At 42.1% G+C, this 19,667-nt stretch overlaps 1 protein-coding gene across 16 annotated transcripts in view; it reads left to right on the forward strand.

Moving 5' to 3' along the window:
- Positions 1-19,667, forward strand: part of LOC124002448 (neurofascin-like) — a 168,203-nt gene that overhangs the window by 140,724 nt on the left and 7,812 nt on the right. For 9 of the 16 annotated variants that reach the window (XM_046309839.1, XM_046309827.1, XM_046309824.1 and 6 more), the window contains 5 exons: positions 586-804; positions 1,508-1,636; positions 4,651-4,797; positions 10,424-10,555; positions 11,174-11,243. In XM_046309839.1, coding sequence (XP_046165795.1) covers positions 586-804; positions 1,508-1,636; positions 4,651-4,797; positions 10,424-10,555; positions 11,174-11,243 — 697 coding nt within the window. Of the gene's footprint in view, positions 1-585; positions 805-1,507; positions 1,637-4,650; positions 4,798-10,423; positions 10,556-11,173; positions 11,244-11,719; positions 13,024-19,667 lie in introns of those variants that run through there. The other 7 variants (XM_046309836.1, XM_046309837.1, XM_046309840.1 and 4 more) reach the window with 4 other exon arrangements.

Consider the following 19,667-nt stretch of genomic DNA (forward strand, 5'->3'; position numbering starts at 1 on the left):
GTTCACCGTAGATAATGTGATGATTCTGCTCAAAATGACGTAAGAAGAAAGCACGTCTCCTTTGTATTAGCAGTGTATCTAAGTATGAATTTCCCATAACTTCCTGTTTATTCCATTTTTTAAAAACACAACCAATAGACCTGCTCTGCGTTGGTTTAGGAAAGGATGGGGATGGATTGATAGTCATAGCAGCATTTGGCCACTTGGGGGCACTGATATTCTACATCACAGCCCTCATTGTGGGTTGTGTGGATGAATTAAACGATTTATGAATACCCAATCCTATTTTAATCCTGGATATCTGTTGCATCTACCCACACATATAACATATTTTATTATCTTAACTTCTAATGCCTAAAATAAAAAAAAATCTATAAATATTATATTTCTGTTGACCTCTTTTGGCTAATTAGACAAGTTGCCTTTTCCTTATTTCCGCAACAGTGCTGGTTCTGGGAAATTCCATAGCACCTTTCTGCTCATTGGTTCATTGACTTTCTCTCTGTGTCTCTATTGGTAAATGTGTTTACCTGTGATTTTCCTGCTTTTGTCTTTAACCATGTGCTCTCTTCCCTTGCCCTGTAGTCGAGCCTACAGATGTGTCCGTGTCTACAACTTTCCCTCCACCTCCTCCCACTACTACCGCTGCTACTACAACCATTAGTACCTCAACTACTACTCCCCCTACCACTACTACCACTACTACCACTACTACCACTACTACTACTACCACTACTGCTGCGACTACTGCTACCACTCCTGTGCTGGTTACCAGCACCAAGCAAGCACATACGAATGTGTTGGGTACATACAATAGGCCTACTGTTTCCTTTAGTTGACCTTTAGTTCAGTTGTTTTCTTCTATGGCATCTATGGCATAGACAAAATAGATTTACAATGGATGCACTTTTAAAGGTGTATTGTGTTATTTTTGATATCTTTCCCAAGATTAAAGGGACACATTAATAAGCGTTTAATTTGAAGTGTTTTGATTGGCTACTCCCTCCTGACCAGAAAGGACACATTTGGAGGAACTGGCTGCATTCCAGTATACCACTTCATTACCTTGTCATGTCTCCTTGGAGACAGGATACATGAAATTAAGTCACTTCAATGTATTGGAACGTAACCATTAACTCAACACTGTTCGGTCGGGCTGTGAGAATCCAACATGTAATATTAACAGTTAGAGGGTGTTTGTGGGGCGTTATAATTCCGCCCAGTGCAGTTGATACCTTAACTACTGGGTACCTCCATTACAATTCAAGGCACCTCCATTGTTGTTAATACATTAACTGTGGAGTGGACACCACCAAAAGTGTTGACATCAATGTTGACACTCATTAAAAGTGTTCAAATATAACATTGGTCCAGTCCACTGTTTATAGGGCAACCCTAACCCTAACCCTAAAACCATTGTGTGATTTACAACCCTGCGTGTGTGGTGTTGTAACACACCCCTCTCTGCTCCACCTTGCCACGCCCCTGACCCCGCCCTGCCCTCTAGTAGGCATGGCTCCTGGGAGTGTGATCTGGAACCTGACGGTGGAGCCTAACAGTAACTACGCTAACGTCAGCTGGAACCACAACTTCCCGGCCGGCAGCAGCGAGTTCCAGCTAGAGTTCACACTGGACAGTAAGATCCACACCCAGAGTTTGTGTCAAGGCTGAGGCTAGACTGTAAGAAAAGAACCAGAGTTTGTGTCAGAGCTGAGGCTGGACAATAAGAAAAGACCCAGAGTTTAAGATCCTCAGCCTAGGTCTTATAGTAATGTTCAGAAATGGGTCAAATGCATATGTGCACTTGATAAAGCTTGGAGTTTGCAATTTAGGGACTATTTCATTGCTTCCATTGCAAAGGGGGAACTGAATCAAGCCCAGCTCAAGTATTTGAAAGGATTTGACATATGTATTTGACCCAAGTGTGATCATATCTAACAGCTATAGTTCAAAATCCATCCTGGGCAGAAATGTCAATAATAAAGTTCATCTTCAGACAGTCTATCTCTGCAGAGAACCCACTGGGCTTTCTGAAGGGAACGGTGAGGCATTCTTGGGGCAGGAAAAAACACAAAATGGTGTTAAAAAAATCCAGTCCAATTCATGACAGCCCTTCACTCTTGTGGAGAAGCAAGGCTTTTATTCAGAGGCGAGTAAGGCAACATTCTCATCTCTATTCATATCCACAGAAAGGCAATTTCTAAGAAGAAACTCTCAACTCTCATTTAATTTTGCCTCGGCAGAGCAGAGTTCAGTTACCTATAGAAGTCAGATTAGAATCTGTCTAGCGTCCCATAGCTGTAGATGTGGGTGAAATATATCATATATTATGTGGCATTTCCATTTGAATAATTAATGTGTTATTGTATAGCACCTCCGGTTTCTATTGCACTTTGATTGCAGGTTTTTTTTTTAATCCCTACTAAAGGCTATGTTAAATGTGTATTTTATTGTGCCCATGTAGGTTCTCTGTTGCCAGTTCAAACAGAAGTTAATTTCAGAAAGAAAGAGAGAGAGAGAGAGAGAGAGAGAGAGAGAGAGAGAGAGAGAGAGAGAGAGAGAGAGAGAGAGAGAGAGAGAGAGAGAGAGAGAGAGAGAGAGAGAGAGAGAGAGAGAGAGAGAGAGAGAGAGAGAGAGAGAGAGAGAGAGAGAGAGAGAGAATGTGTTATTTTACTGGGCGAAATATACTGTTTAATGAAAAACATTCCTTAAAAGAACTCTATGTGTATGTGTTAAATGATTCTGATTGCAGAAGACGAAACGTTAGGTGATATTCAAGCATGTGCACACATTTCTATTTTCCCAAACTGTATCAATGGCATACTGTACTTATAACACACAATATACCCCACTTTCTCCCTGTCTACTGCTCTCTTTCCATCTCTCTCTTTGGACATGTGGCTTTGTATAGTTCATGTCCATAGTGTATCATGATGTCTTAACTCCCCAAACTGTGCAGTGTGCAACCTTCATAGCTACTACACAGTATCGAGCTCCTGCATCATCTGGCTGTCCGTCTGGCTGTATGTTTGGTTGTCAGGCTTGGCTTTTCCATTGGCTGTTTAACATTAGAGTCAGTGGGGGGGGGGAGCATGATGTCTTTATGAACAAACACACGCGCAATTTCCCCGGCAGAGCTATCACTGTGATGATGACTAGCTGTAGTCAGTGGTGTGTATTCTATGCCAGATCTAGATTACAGGCTTGGTCTGCATGCTGCAGTACTGCTAATGTTATCGGGTGGGAAGCCAGGAAGATGCTTTCACAACACAAGCCAAGGGCATTGGGAAGGTTGTAAAGATTGGGAAGGGAGGGCTACAAGCTGTTTGCTTTTCTCTTTCTATGTTTTGGACTCAAGGCTGTACAGATGTAGGATCTTAATTTGATCACTCTTGTTGCTGAGAATTTTCATGCACAACAGGAAATGCAAACAACAGCTAAAGTTTGTAATTTTCACTTTAAGATAACTTGAGTTGCCCTAACGGAAAATGTATCTACCCCTACAAAAAATGTCCATGTATTATAATTCACATTTCCTGTAGTTTATGATTATTTTCATGCTGTAGCAAACTGGCTCAAATTGAGATCCTACATCTGTACAGTCAAATAGCAAATATATTTTTCAGATTTAGCTTCATGTTTTAACTGATGCAAGGAATGAAGTGTGTTTTTATATTAGTCAGACATTCTTCCAAGTCATTGATTTTCATAGGGCTTCAGGTCTTTAGTCAAGATTGAATTGAGTTTTCTACAGTTTTGTTTAGTTGCTTCAGAGGCTGCATTGGATGTACCAAGCTTTGGAATGGTTTTGGCTGATTGCTGTATGATGATCTCGTCTCACCCTTTCATGGGGTCAAAGGTCATGTCATAGCATGGTGCATGAAGTCACCAGATTGCGTGCTCCTCCAGCAATCACTGACCCATGCCCCCACAGCTTGGTGTTGTCATGACCTTTGGAAAGATGCTGCGTTCCTTTCCACCATTGGTGTTTCTTCCATTGAGATGAGTGGAGGGTTATGGGTAATTGTGACACAGTGCTTTTCTACCCTCCTGCCCCATTTCACAATACGGATTGTTCCATAATGGTGAATTTAAATTCCACTAGTCAGGGTAATACAATTTACTGCTGGCAATTCAGCTAGGAGTTTAGTAAAACTTTGATGTCCACATTATTATAGTAGCCTGAAGGAACACCTGCTTCCTAGGTTTACACTATTTTCTCTCTCGCCAATGGAAAATGTCCCCTTTTTAGATGAGCTTTCTCGGGAGAACTATCCCTCAGGTGAGAAATGTGGTTTCACCCTCACTGGGAAGAGAATTTACCAAAAAGAATCCTGAAAAAGCCATGGAACCCCGAGCTATGGCTCTTCTATTCACTTTCATTCTCTATAAATTCCATTAGAGACATCGGCTTACAGATGTAGCTAATAATCTCAATGAGCTTGTCAATAAGTGGAGGTAAGAGGGTGTGTGTGTGTTGCATTGGGTCAGTCTCAATTCACTCCACTGGCCCACCATCTCATAGGGGGAAAAATCAGTCCTGCCCATGTAGTATCACTGCGTCGTACCCTTCCGCTTTGCGTCGTTACCACGGTAGCCCAGCCACGCCCCCACAACAGAGTGTGATTGGCCCTCTCTTGTGTCTCCAAGGCAACGGCAGTATGTCAAGCGTACCTGTGAACCAGCCGCCCATTAAGCTGGCGGGACTGATCGAAGGGGCCAAGTACCACCTGAGGGTGTACTCCAACGAATACCACAGCATCTCCAGCAATGTTGTCACCTTTGAGACCAGTGCAGGTGAGACTCCACCTGCCCAGTTGAGGGATGGTACATGGCCCGGATCAGGTCAGTTCAGATAGCCTGGGGGCCAGTCTGTGTCTGCATCAGCCCAGTCTAGGAGACTATAGCAGGCTAATGCAGAGACATGATAACACCCATGCTACCGGGACCACATGGAGGACCCAGTTCCCTAACAATGAGGTATGTTGGGTCAGAACACAGTGGTGCTCCAGCCAAGTGAAAGAAGGCTAGGAGTTGAAATAGCTCCATGTGCTGGTATTGAAGTGTTGCTATGAATTCCCCGTCCATCAATGAAATACTCAAACGCATTGTAAAGTGACTGCTTTGTTTCCGTTCAGTTGTCTGTTCTAAACTTCTGGAAATAGCTGCCATGAGTCAGCGATTTAGCTGTTTGTGATGTCTTGATTTGCCGTAGGAGAGTATTCCATGTGGTAAGAATAATCCAATGCAATGTAATGAATGAAAGCTAATACGTACAATGGGTCTATAACTTGGACATATACTTTACTTTTCTCATATCTTCGTTTTGTTCCGAGCAAATTCACTTAGCTAATTTCACACTTGGTTGGTTAGTAATTATAAACTATTCATGTCATTGTCGGGGTATATTTAAATCTGCATTTTGTTACAGAATTGTTTTTCAACCAGTAGCGTACTGTGTTTGGCTTATTACAATGTTCTAGAATTACATTTTAGACCGATTTTAGATCATAATACTCTCCAGTGTCAACATTTAAGGTTCTTTCTGTTAAAATACCTAGGTTTTGTGTTCATATCGACAAATTGACCCAACACATAATTGTAGTGAATATTCAGATTAAATTTGAAATGCAAAAAATAATTTCTATTTTCAAATGTTATTTTCAGGGTTTGGTGAAATGAAGATAAATACTTTATTGGTACATACAGTGGGGCAAAAAAGTATTTAGTCAGCCACCAATTGTGCAAGTTCTCCCACTTAAAAAGATGAGAGGCCTGTAATTGTCATCATAGGTACACTTCAACTATGACAGAGAAAATCAGGGGAAAAAATCCAGAAAATCACATTGTTGGATTTTAAATGTATTTATTTGCAAATTATGGTGGAAAATAAGTATTTGGTCAATAACAAAAGTTTATCTCAATACTTTGTTATATACCCTTTGTTGGCAATGACAGAGGTCAAACGTTTTCTGTAAGTCTTCACAAGGTTTTCACACACTGTTGCTGGTATTTTGGCCCATTCCTCCATGCAGATCTCCTCTAGAGCAGTGATGTTTTGGGGCTGTTGCTGGGCAACATGGACTTTCAACTCCCTCCAAAGATGTTCTATGGGGTTGAGATCTGGAGACTCGCTAGGCCACTCCAGGACGAAGCCACTCCTTCGTTGCCCGGGCGGTGTGTTTGGGATCATTGTCATGCTGAAAGAGCCAGCCACGTTTCATCTTCAATGCCCTTGCTGATAGAAGGAGGTTTTCACTCAATCTCACGATACATGGCCCCATTCATTCTTTCCTTTACACGCATCAGTCGTCCTGGTCCCTTTGCAGAAAAACAGCCCCAAAGCATGATGTTTCCACCCCCATGCTTCACAGTAGGTATGGTGTTCTTTGGATGCAACTCAGCATTCTTTGTCCTCCAAACACGACGAGTTGAGTTTTTACCAAAAAGTTATATTTTGGTTTCATCTGAACATATGACATCTTCTTTTGGATCATCCAAATGCTCTCTAGCAATCTTCAGACGGGCCTGGACATGTACTGGCTTAAGCAGGGGGACACGTCTGGCACTGCAGGATTTGAGTCCCTGGCGGCGTAGTGTATACTGATGGTAGGCTTTGGTACTTTGGTCCCTGCTCTCTGCAGGTCATTCACTAGGTCCCCCCGTGTGGTTCTGGGATTTTTGCTCACCGTTATTGTGATCATTTTGACTCCACGGGGTGAGATCTTGCGTGGAGCCCCAGATCGAGGGAGATTATTAGTGGTCTTGTATGTCTTCCATTTCCTAATAATTGCTGCCACAGTTGATTTCTTCAAACCAAGCTGCTTACCTATTGCAGATTCAGTCTTCCCAGCCTGGTGCAGGTCTACAATTTTGTTTCTGGTAATCCTTTGACTGCCCTTTGGTCTTGGCCATAGTGGAGTTTGGAGTGTGACTGTTTGAGGTCGTGGACAGGTGTCTTTTATATTGATAACAAGTTCAAACAGGTGCCATTAATACAGGTAACGAGTGGAGGACAGAGGAGCCTCTTAAAGAAGAAGTTACAGGTCTGTGAGAGCCAGAAATCTTGCTTGTTTGTAGGTGACCAAATACTTATTTTCCACCATATTTTGCAAATAAATTCATAAAAAATCCTACAATGTGATTTTCTGGATTTTTTTTTCTCATTTTGTCTGTCATAGTTGAAGTGTACCTATGATGAAAATTACAGGCCTCTCTCATCTTTTTAAGTGGGAGAACTTGCACAATTGGTGGCTGACTAAATACTTTTTTCCCTATATATATATATATATATATATATATATATATATATATATATATATATATATATATATATATTTATATATATATATATATTCTTCAAAGTAGCCAACCTTTGCCTTGATTACAGCTTTGCACACTCTTGGCATTCTCTCAACCAACTTCACCTGGAATGCTTATCCAACAGTCTTGAAGGAGTTCCCACATATGCTGAGCACTTGTTCACTGCTTTTCCTTACCTCTGCGGTCCAACTCATCCCAAACCATCTCAATCTCGTTCTTGGTCAAATAGCCCTTACACAGCCTGGAGGTGTGTTGCGTCTTTTTCCAGTTGAAAAACAAATGATTGTCCCACGAAGCGCAAACCAGATGGGATGATGAATCGTTGCAGAATGCTGGGGTAGCCATGCTGGTTAAGTGTTCCTTGAATTCTAAATACAACACAGACAGTGTCACCAGCAAAGCAACCCCACATCTCCTCCTCCATGCTTCACAGTGAAAACCACACTCACACACACCATCCGTTCACCTACTTTGCATCTCACCACATGGTGGTTGAAACCAAAAATCTCAAATTTGGACTCATCAGACCAAAGGACAGATTTCCACCGGTCTAATGTCCATTGCTCATGATTCTTGGCCCATGCAAGTCTCTTCTTATTATTGGTGTCCTTTAGTAGTGGTTTCTTTGTAGCAATTCGATCATGAAAGCCTGATTCTCCTCTGAACAGTTGATGTTGAGATGTGTCTGTTACTTGAACTCTGTGAAACGTTTTTATGAGCTGCAGTTAACTCTAATGAACTAGGTAACTCTGGGTCTTCCTTTCCTGTGGCGGTCCTCACAAGAGACAGTTTCATCATAGCGATTGATGGTTTTTGCGACTACACTTGAAGAAACTTTCAAAGTTCTTAACATTTTACGGATTGACTGACCTTCATGCCTTAAAGTAATGATGGACTGTTGTTTCTCTTTGCTTATTTGAGCTGTTCTTGACATAATTTAACTAGGCAAGTCAGATAAGAACAAATACTTATTTACAGTGACAGTCAACCAAAAGGCAAAAAGGCCTCCTGTGGGATCTGGGGCTGGGATTAAAGATAAAAGCAATTAAATATAAATATAGGACAAAACACACATCATGACAAGAGAGACAACACAGCACTACATAAAGAGACACCTAAGTCAACAACATATTAAGGCAACAATACATGACAACACAGCATGGTAACCACACAACATGACAACAGCATGGTAGCAACACAACATGGAAGCGGCACAACATGGTAGCAGCACAAAACATGGTACAAACATTATTGGGCACAGACAACAATACATCATGCAAAGCAGCCACAACTGTCAGTCAGAGTGTCCATGATTGAGTCTTTGAATTTATTTAACCAGGCAAGTCAGTTAAGAACAAATTCTTATTTTCAATGACGGCCTAGGAACAGTGGGTCCACTGCCTGTTCAGGGGCAGAACAACAGATTTGTACCTTTTCAGCTTGGGGGTTTGAACTTGCAACCTTGCGGTTACTAGTCCAACACTCCAACCACTAAGCTACCCTGCCGCCCCATGAATGAAGAAATTGAGATAAAAATGTCCAGTTTGAGTGTTTGTTGGAGCTAGTTTCAGTCGCTAGATGCAGCAAACTGAAAAAACAAGTGACCCAGGGATGTGTGTGCTTTGGGGACCTTTAACAGAATGTGACTGGCAGTGTTGAATGTGGAGGATGGAGCTGCAGTAGATATCTCAGATAGGGGGGAGTGAGGCCTAAGAGGGTTTCATAAATAAGCATCAACCAGTAGGTCTTGCGACAAGTATAGAGAGATGACCAATTTACAGAGGATTATAGAGTGCAGTGATGTGTCCTATAAGGAGCATTGGTGGCAAATCTGATGGCCAAATGGTAAAGAACATCTAGCCGCTCGAGAGCAACCTTACCTGCCGATCTATAAATGACGTCTCCGTTATTTATCATGGGAAGGATGGTCATTTGAATCAGAGTTTGTTTGGCAGCTGGGGTGAAAGAGGAGAGATCACGATAGAGGGAACCAAGTCTAGATTTAACTTTAGCCTGCAGCTTTGATATGTGCTAAGAGAAGGACAGTGTACCGTCTAGCCATACTCCCAAGTACTTGTATGAGGTGACTATCTCAAGCTCTAAACCCTCATAGGTAGTAATCACACCCATGGGGAGAAGGGCATTCTTCTTACCAAACCTTTGTTTTGGAGGTGTTCAGAACAAGGTTAAGGGGAAGAGAAAGCTTGTTGGACACTAAGAAAGATTTGTTGTAGAGTGTTTAACACAAAATCCGGGGAGGGGCCAGCTGAATATAAGACTGTATCATCTGCATATATATGGATGAAAGAGCTTCCTACTGCCTGAGCTATGTTGTCGATGTAAATTGAGAAGAGAGTGAGGCCTAGGATCGAGCCTTGGGATACTCCCTTGTTGACAGGCAGTGGCCGAGACAGCAGATGTTCTGACTTTATACACTGCAATCTTTGAGAGAGAGGTAGTTAGCAAACCAGTTCAACGACCCCCAACTCTTTGGAGTTGGTCTTTTACCAATAGGGCTAACTTCTGTATACCAGCCCTACATTGTCACAACACAACTGATTGGTTCAAATGCATGAATTTAATTTGAACAAGGCTCACCTGTTAATTGAAATGCATTCCAGGTGACTACCTCATGAAGCTGGTTGAAAGATTTCCAAGAGTGTGCAAAGCTATCATCAAGGAAAAGGGTGGCTACTGTGAAGAATCTCAAATATATCATATATTTTGATTTGTTTAAAACTTTTTGGTTACTACGTGATTCCATATGTGTTATTTCATAGTTTTGATGTCTTCACTATTATTCTACAATGTAGAAAATAGTACAAATAAAGAAAAACAATTGAATGAGTAGTGGGATTCCATTGAGAGTAATAGCTCTGCGTTGAGGGAATAATGGAATATTGTGATGTTTTTGGGATGTCATACTTTGTGTGGTTACTGTATCTTGATTTGAAAAGTCTTGGATGAGGACAGATGGTCGGACGTATTGCCAGTGACTCATCTGGGGCACAACAAACTCTTATTATTTTTCTCCCTCTCTCTGTGTGTCTCATCTCTCCCTCCTGTGTGTGTGCGTGTCAATGTGTTTGCCTGCTGACAGCCTACAGTAAAGACCAGGTGGACATTGCTACCCAGGGCTGGTTCATCGGGCTGATGTGTGCAATTGCTCTCATCATCCTCATCCTCCTCATCGTCTGCTTCATCAAGAGGAGTCGCGGAGGCAAATACCCAGGTAAGGGTTAACAGAAGAGAGTTAAATACTCAGGTAAGGGTTAACAGAAGGGAGTTAAATACCCAGGTAAGGGTTAACAGAAGGGAGTTAAATACCCAGGTAAGGGTTAACAGAAGAGTGAAATACCCAGGTAAGGGTTAACAGAAGAGAGTTAAATACCCAGGTAAGGGTTAACAGAAGAGAGTTAAATACACAGGTAAGGGTTAACAGAAGAGAGTTAAATACTCAGGTAAGGGTTAACAGAAGGGAGTTAAATACCCAGGTAAGGGTTAACAGAAGAGAGTTAAATACTCAGGTAAGGGTTAACAGAAGGGAGTTAAATACTCAGGTAAGGGTTAACAGAAGGGAGTTAAATACTCAGGTAAGGGTTAACAGAAGGGAGTTAAATACTCAGGTAAAGGTTAACAGAAGGGAGTTAAATACCCAGGTAAGGGTTAACAGAAGAGAGTTAAATACCCAGGTAAGGTAATGATGTGGGGTGGGAGTGGGTCAAACATACATGTAAACGTAACGGGTTATTCAATTACGGAGAGCAGGACCCATGTAAATTCCAAGGCCTTGGTGGAGCTTTGAATACGTGTTACTCATGTGTGTCTTTTTGGCTTGATCGCTCTTCAGTGCGCGAGAAAAAAGATCTCCCTCTGGATGCAGTGGATCAGAAAGGAGAGGATGGATCATTTGACTACCAGTAAGTCTTTTTCCAGAATATGAATATTTCTCATATGTTTGTTCAGCGTTGTATTATATGGCCCGATGTTCCCCTGGGAGGTTAAATATGTGTTTCACCAATCAGTGACCTCTATGCAGATGTTCTATCGTAACACTATTGTAACACCGTGTAGGAAATAGACCTATAGGTATGACTGAGTCATGCAGGCTTATATAGAGGGGGATTTAGTAGGCTTTTGTCTGGTTGCTTTACTCATGTGTGTGTATATACTCGTCATCATGATTATGATGTATGGTGTTCGGGCTTAGGATCATGCGTAGTAGTGTTTATCTGCATGTACTTGATTTAGACATCAGGAATGAGGCACAGGGACTCTTAGGTCTTGTAATCCTGGTGAATGTTATGACAGGAGTTAGTATGTGTTAGGTCTAGCAATGCATGTGTTCAGTAGTATATATATTTGTTGGTGAGTGATTGTCTTTTGCTCATTCCAGGTCCCACTGATCTGTCTCCACTCATTTTTCTCTGTGGGGAATGAGTCTCTCTCTGTCCACCTTTACTGATTAATTAACCCTCTAACTTAACCGTCAAGTCTGCTTACTCACTCTAATCATCCTGATGCTACTTTATTGAAATGGTGCTAAAACCCATGTCCTAAGTTACACAGACAGGTAGAGGGTATGTACACACTTAAATGTGTGGCTACTGTTTGTCACCTAAATCCATAACAAAGTACATACAGAAGCATCCATACACAGCCTGTCTAGTGTGTATTGTTGTGGTGGTAATACACAGAACCTTTGACCTTTGACCTCTCACATGACCAAAGCTAGTTCCTGAATGGAGATACCTTCTCAGGTGACCCTCATCTCATCCACTGTTGCCATGGTGATGGTCATATCACCGCTGACAGTGTCTTAAGAACTTCAGAAGGAGAGGAAGTGCCCCTGTACTCAACACCCAGTAACACCACACAATCTGTAACCCAAACCCTTAACTGTTCTTATGAGTCTAAAATGGAACATGGCACCTTAATTTACCCAAGCTTTGGGGGCACCCTCTACCTAGACCAGTTACAATGGTTTAGTCAGGTATATTTCGAGTAATTTGAAGATATTTGATTAGTTTTGCTTTTAGAAAGAAATACACCGGATAGGTGCAGTGAATTGTGTCGTTTTACAGGGTCAGTCATAGTAGTATGGCGTCCATGGAGCAAATAAGGGTTAAGTGCCTTGCTCAAGGACACATCGCCATATTTTTCATCTTGACATCTCGTGTATTCAAACTAGCAACCTTTCGGTTACTTGCCCAATGCTCTAAACGCTAGGCTGCCTGCCGCCCAGAAAACGAGCATTACAAACGTTACACCAATTGATGAAATCATTTGAGCAGTGTTGTTGTAGGTGTTTATTCTACTTGACAACAAAGTGCGGTGGTTTTAAAGTGTTAAGTGTTTTTAAAAGCACTTGGATGTGTAGTGTGATGTTCAAAGGTGATATCAACCATTATCACTTGTGTGTGAGCAGTGCTCTACTGTAATGTTTATACAAGTGTGTGAGGCATGTCGACAATGGAAAACCAAAGCAAGTCCCTGCTCTCGTCTCTAATCAATGTCTATTAATATTACCCTCTTTCCTACAGTAAAGGTCATTGCTAAGCTCACACAGTGACACACACTCAATAGCACTGGCACTAATCCCTTTGTCTACATAACTCACACGTTGTGTTGGTGTATGTGTATGTGCATGATTGGGCGTCTGTGTGTGTGTGTGTGTGTGTGTGTGTGTGTGTGTGTGTGTGTGTGTGTGTGTGTGTGTGTGTGTGTGTGTGTGTGTGTGTGTGTGTGTGTGTGTGTGTGTGTGTGTGTGTGTGTGTGTGTGTGTGTGTGTGTGTGTGTGTGTGTGTGTGTGTGTGTGTGTGTGCGTAAGGGTGTGTACGTGTGTGCGTGTGTGTGTAGTCTCTGGCTCTCATACGCTTGTGTGTCACCTGGAGGATGTCTCCTCCCTTCCCTCTCTCTCGCTCTCTCTACTCTCTCCTATCTTCACGTCTCTTCCCTCTCTTCTCCACGCTGAAATGGTCATCTGTCCCTGACAGGAACGAAAATGAGAACGAAAACGAGAACAGGTACTTTGGTTTTGGCACGGCATCCTCCTCCTGGCCTGCGCATGTCTGGGGCAGATACTCCCCTCCAGACTGGGGGGGGGGGGGGCTGCCTGCGGGTTTGGGGGTGAGATTGGGGTAGTTCGGGGTAATGGTGGGGGTGCGGAAGTGAGGCAATAACTGTGACGTTAGATCATGGTCTATGACCAACTTCACCCTCCTCCATTTGCACTACTGTTCATGGGGTAGAAGGGGAAAGTGAGAGATAGGTGGTGGAGATGGAGTTGGACACAGTACACCAGCCAATTTAGATATCTCGGTTCCCGGGGTGTCAAACATGTGACCAGGGCGCAGCTGAGACTCTCCGGGTAGTGTGAATACACAGAGAGAAGTGAGAAGAGTGTTGTTTCTACACAGCTTCCGGCAAAGGACTTCAGAAATATGTAGCTAAGCTGTAGCTAATTAACAAAAGCTTCTATAATCAGTCCCCGACTCTTTGGGTATATAGTCTACTTCCATAAAATTAAGTCCACTTTCCCTTCAAGGCAGGTTAATGAATAGGACAATCCCACTTCAGGGCTAAACCATGTTTTGCATCACCGGGCTACCTTGGCCTAAACTTAAGGCTAAGATCATCTATTGCCCTGTGTATCCATGGCCTGGCCATGGCTGTTCCACACCTGCTACCTCACAAGCAGAACAACAGCCGTTACAATAGGCAAAATAACTTAAAGCCCAGGGCTGTTCTGGACCTGTTCAATACAGGCCTCTGGTGGAGAGTTGTCTTGGCAGGGACCAGATCCATCCATGGGTTGTTCAGGGTTAAGAGCAGCAAGTGTTCAATATGGGGCAAGTGAGGCTAATCATAGCTGTGGTTTAAGCGTCGCCTCAGGCTCATGACATTCAAGTGAGAAAAGCGTGTTAGTGTTCAGGGCTCCGCTGAAGTGCGCAGACAGTGAGCCAAGGCTCGGTACTGTGATGGCCTGTTCTTATTACCAGTCTGCAGGATATCACAGGGTTGGAAAAGCAGATTTCATGGTACCACAGGCCTCACTTTAGATCCACAGCTGAAGAGTCACTAATCTCAATATACTCTGAAGGTGTCAATTGAATCAGGTAATAAAGTGTCAAGTAAATCCAGGTAATTTGCAAATGAGAGAGAGAGCGAAGGAGAGCTAGAGAGAGAGAGAATATGCAGGGTTTTCTCATCTCTCCCTAGAGAGCTGTCAAGTGTTTCGTGGATCAAGTAGATGATGTGGTGATCCTGAAACTGATCGTAAACACTGAGAAGTCCTGAACCCTTTGTCTCTGTCGAGGCTTTGAGCGTGTTTTCCTACCCTTAAGGTTAATTGCTTTGTTTTTCTTCCAACAGCTGACATTTCAAAAGGCAGCAACCACCAGGTGCAGAGGTGAAGGATGAGGACGGAAATCAATTTGGGCTCAAGTGAGAGGGAGGGAGGGAAGAAGGTGTAGGGTAGAATCTGATGGAGAGAGGGTTTGGGGAGGGAGGTTGGAAGGTCTTCCATTGGAGTTTGACACCCTCGAGGAACCAATTTGGGGAATAAGCAGCAGAGAACATTTTGCAACATCTGACAATAAAGCCTTTGTATGCAGATAAAATATCAACACGTACAACACTATTTCCTCCCTACATCCTGACATTCACTGCTGCTCATGCGCAATAAACAAATGTTTATTCTGTCCCGTTTCGGTTGAGTCGACCTCGGCCTTCAACAGGGTCAAACTGACAGATATGTCGATAAACATAAACATGCAGCAGTCAACTTAGTAGGTTCTGGCCCACATGAAAAAATACTACAGTGTACTATAGAATACTACAGTACTTACTATAGTAAACCTTAGTATACTGTATAATACTATACTACACACTGTAGTATCCATTAAACATGTGTAGTACTTACTGTAGAGAACACTGTAATAAATACTAAAGTTATGTCCGTAAAAACACTACAGTCCATAAAAACAGTACACCTTTTAAATTATTGTAAAAACAACCGTATTGAATTTGCATATACCTTGCCCATTCCCCTCCACATATCGCAGTTTGTGCCACCCATAAGTGAGAAATCTACATGCCAAGTGTCGACCATATATTGTTCCCCCACAGGTTATGGAAAATGTGCTCTTTTATTATTCCTCCAATAGGTTTCCTGAAGGAGAAACCCTCCACTTCAATGTCAAACACTATAGTAAATATTACAGTAATGTCTGCAAAAACACTACAGTAAATACTACAGTATGCAACAGTCTGCAAAAACACTACAGTATACTGTACTACAGTCCACAAAACACTACAGTAAATACTACAATAAACTACAATCTGCAAAAACACTACATTCATTTCTATAGTATATACAGTTTTCATTAAATACACTATTTATACATATTACAGTATAATACAGTATGATACATTATACTACAGTAAATATGACAGTATAAGACAGTATTCACTGTAGTATTTTTGCAGACTTTAGCAAAAACACTACAATAAATACTATAGTATTTATACCATATTATAAACTGCGGGTTCAAGCCCTGAATGCTGATTGGCTCAAAGCCGTGGTGTAGCACGGTTATGACAAAACATTTGTTACTGCTCTAATGATGTTGGTAACCAGAGTATAATAGCAATAAGGCACCTCGGGGGTTTGTGGTATATGGCCAATATTCCACGGCTAAGCACTGTATCCAGGCACTCCGCGTTGCGTTGTGCGTAAGAACAGCGCTTAGATGTGGTATATTGGCCATATACCACACCCCCTCGTGCCTTGTTGCTAAAATATAGAGTATAGTATTTTTTCATGTGGGGGAGTACTTTTCTTAATTTATGATGTATAAACACTTTGACAGTTCTATCTCTGCATGTGCGTGACTCTATGGCAGTGGTGGCCCACCCTGCTTCTGGAATGCCGCAGTGTGCAAGCTTTTGTTCCAGCCCAGCTTTAACACACTTGATGTAACGTTCTGTGGTTTGTACATTGAAGACTGGTTGATTGTTTGAATTGTCAAAGTTGGGCGGGAACAAAAGCCTACACCTTCTGCAGCTCTTCAGGACAAGGTCTGGCCATCCCTGGTCTATGGTGTATCCAGTTTGACTTTCTGTTGTGCTACAGACTCAGCTGTGAGGGCCTTCATTTGCCAATTGCCAAACCCTCAGATGCGTTCCTTGATGTAGCTCTGGTCCCCTGTGTTACTTGCGGCTTGAGACGGCTTCAACGGCCTCCATCTTTCCATTCATTCCTCCATAGAAGGCATTTTCTTCAGTTGAAGAAGGTTCAAGCCTCACGTCACACTGTGGACCAGAGCTAGCCTTGATGCACCTCATGACCAGATAGATAGTTATCCCATTTTCCTTTGGTTATGTAAAACCTCATTCTACGGCTTTTTGTTCCGGATCCAATGATTATTGTTGCTTCATCTGTGTTTTTGTTTGTTTGATGCCATAGTATGGGGCAACTATGTATGGGCACCCAAATGTTTTTGACCCACTAGTAAATGTGATTTTAAGTCTATATCACTCAGGTATATTAGCAATTCCCCCCCCCCCCCATTCAAGATCTCATTTAGGATATCATTTTCAGTCCGTGTGTTTATTCAGTATGTTTGTCTGTTCAGTGTGTTTTTAGCCATCTCTGTTTTGTGTTCTTCCTCACCTTACGTATTCTTCCTTTGTCTTTCTGTTCTGGTTTCTGTTCCCATTGGGTCAAATCAAGTTGTTCCTTCAAAAGGTATGGAAGGAGTAGAAGCCTGTTCTGCACAGTGCACACCACAACCAGAATAACCCTGAAGTAATATGCATTATTTACTTTGAGATCGCTCAGACTTCTTGCATTGGATTTTAATCGATTAATATCTAATCACACTCTAATCACAACCTGTTGAATTGACTGAACATTGACCATTCTGTTTTCAATTGAATGAAACATATCTCAGGTTTAACCAGCTAAAATCCTCATTTAATATGCAAGATATTGTTGATTCCAGTCATGTCGAAGTAAGCGGAGGTGGAAAGTAACAAACTGATGTTGACATTTACGCAATTGATTCCTCTAGTCCAATTGATATGTTAATTGAGCTGGATAATATTCATCTTTATAGAAAAAATGCTCAAATAACAAAGATGAAACAGTTTGTTTTGAAAGCAGTTTCAGACACTGCAGCTTATTTCAGTAGAATAAAGTATTCCCAGTTACTTTTTTCCACCTTTGCTCCTTTCTTAAAAAATAATCTAATCAGATAATTGAATCATTCTTACACCCTCTCATTCTAAAGAGGTTTAAAGTCGAGGGAAAGCTTGGTCTTTTCTACCTCCTCTAAACATTCTGGCTCACTAATATTGCTTGAGCGATAAGGTCAACACACGAAAGCTGGGAAACCCGCGACCTGAGGCAAGTTTTTTTTTGTATGACTTTGCCACTCTAGTAGATTTATTCAATTATATAATGTGGAGATGTCCTCATAATTCAGTTGTAATACTCCACTCTTGAGTGGATTTAGAACTATGGACAATAGTTTCGTATTTGCCAGCTGCTACGCTTCTCACCTTATGGTTCGATAAATCTTAGTGAATTTGAGGGTTGTGAAAATCTAATAAGTTAATTTCTCCATCTGCTCAGGTCTACTAAAAATCAAGGTTGTCATTGACCATGCCTGTATAAGGCCAATGTCTACATACACTATTGTATGTATGAGAGTGAGTTCTAACACTCCCGATAAATTCCTCTCTCAGTATATTAATCGATTAAAACATCAAAAACATCCCGTGCAGTTATCCAGTTTCCTCCCATCTATTTCACTCTCTCTATTTTCTGGTCTACTTATCTTCTCTAGACTCTCACTCTCTCATGTATGATAAGATGGCAGCTCTGAGGACTGCGAGTCTTGCCGGTTCCTGCTTGACATTGCTTTTGTATTGCATTTTCTGCGTTCACTGTTACTTTGTTTGCTCAGAATGTTTGTGCTATATTCCCACGACCGACGAACACTTCTGGATCATGATCGGAAGCTACACACTTATCGCTCAGCCTCCCAGATCTGGAATAATACATTAGTTCCATAGTCCCTCGCTCAGCAGGCTTACCTGACCGAAGGCAAAGCCGGTGATGAAGAAAACCTAAAAGGGTTCTTCTGCTGTCCCCGTAGGATAACTATTTGAAGAACCCTTTTTGGTTCCAGGTAGAACCCTTTTGTGTTCCATGTAGAGTCCTTTATACAGAGGGTTCTACATGGAACCCAAAAGGGTTCTCCTTTGGGGACAGCCGAAGAACCCCTTTGGAACCCTTTTTTCTAAGAGTGTAGTATCCTGATGGCTAATGTCCAATTGCTGGAAAATAAACTTTGAGCTCAGAGCAAGGCTTCAATCGCAGAGGGACATCAGGGAATGCTGTGTCTTTGTTTTTACAGAGGCATGGCTTACGTGAAACTCACGCGACTCTGCTTTCCGACTAGATGGCGTTTCCATTTTCCGTATGGTGGCTTCTGGTAAGAGTAGGGGAGGTGTATGCTTCCTCATCAACATTTCCTTGTGTAATGAAATTAAAAACATCTCGAGCTCCTGATCACAACCGACCTGGAGTTCCTGATGCTAAAATGCCAACCCCACTATATGTTGAGGACATTCATGTGTATTATTATCACAGCTGTGTACATACCGCCACAAGCAACCAGCAAGGTGGCACTCAGCGAACTGTACAATAACGTTAGCCTGCAAGAAACCTCTCACCCGGAAGCTGTGTTTCTCGCAGGAGATTTTAACCAAGACAATCTTTAAAAAATTATTCTGAAGTATCGCCAACATGTATCCTGCCTCACGAGAGGACCATGCGGGATCATCTGTACCCAAACATCCATGACTCGTGCAAAGCAATCCCCCGCCCCCACTTCAGCCAATAACATCCCGGCTCTGTGTTCCTCCTCCATGCCTACAAGCAGAAACTCAAGACGGAGCCACCAACGCAGGACTGTTTTGAGAATACTGATTAGATGTTTTATTTTATTCATCCACCCAGAACTTATCTATTAACATTGAGGAATATACACTGCTCAAAAAAATAAAGGGAACACTAAATTAACACATCCTAGATCTGAATGAATGAAATATTATTGTGCTGACAACAAAATCACACAAAAATTATCAATGGAAATCAAATTTATCAACCCATGGAGGTCTGGATTTGGAGTCACGCTCAAAATTAAAGTGGAAAACCACACCACAGGCTGATCCAACTTTGATGTAATGTCCTTAAAACAAGTCAAAATGAGGCTCAGTAGTGTGTGTGGCCTCCACGTGTCTGTATGACCTCCCTACAACGCCTGGGCATG

Source organism: Oncorhynchus gorbuscha, linkage group LG18, assembly GCF_021184085.1.
Source record: "Oncorhynchus gorbuscha isolate QuinsamMale2020 ecotype Even-year linkage group LG18, OgorEven_v1.0, whole genome shotgun sequence".
Taxonomy (NCBI): domain Eukaryota; kingdom Metazoa; phylum Chordata; class Actinopteri; order Salmoniformes; family Salmonidae; genus Oncorhynchus; species Oncorhynchus gorbuscha.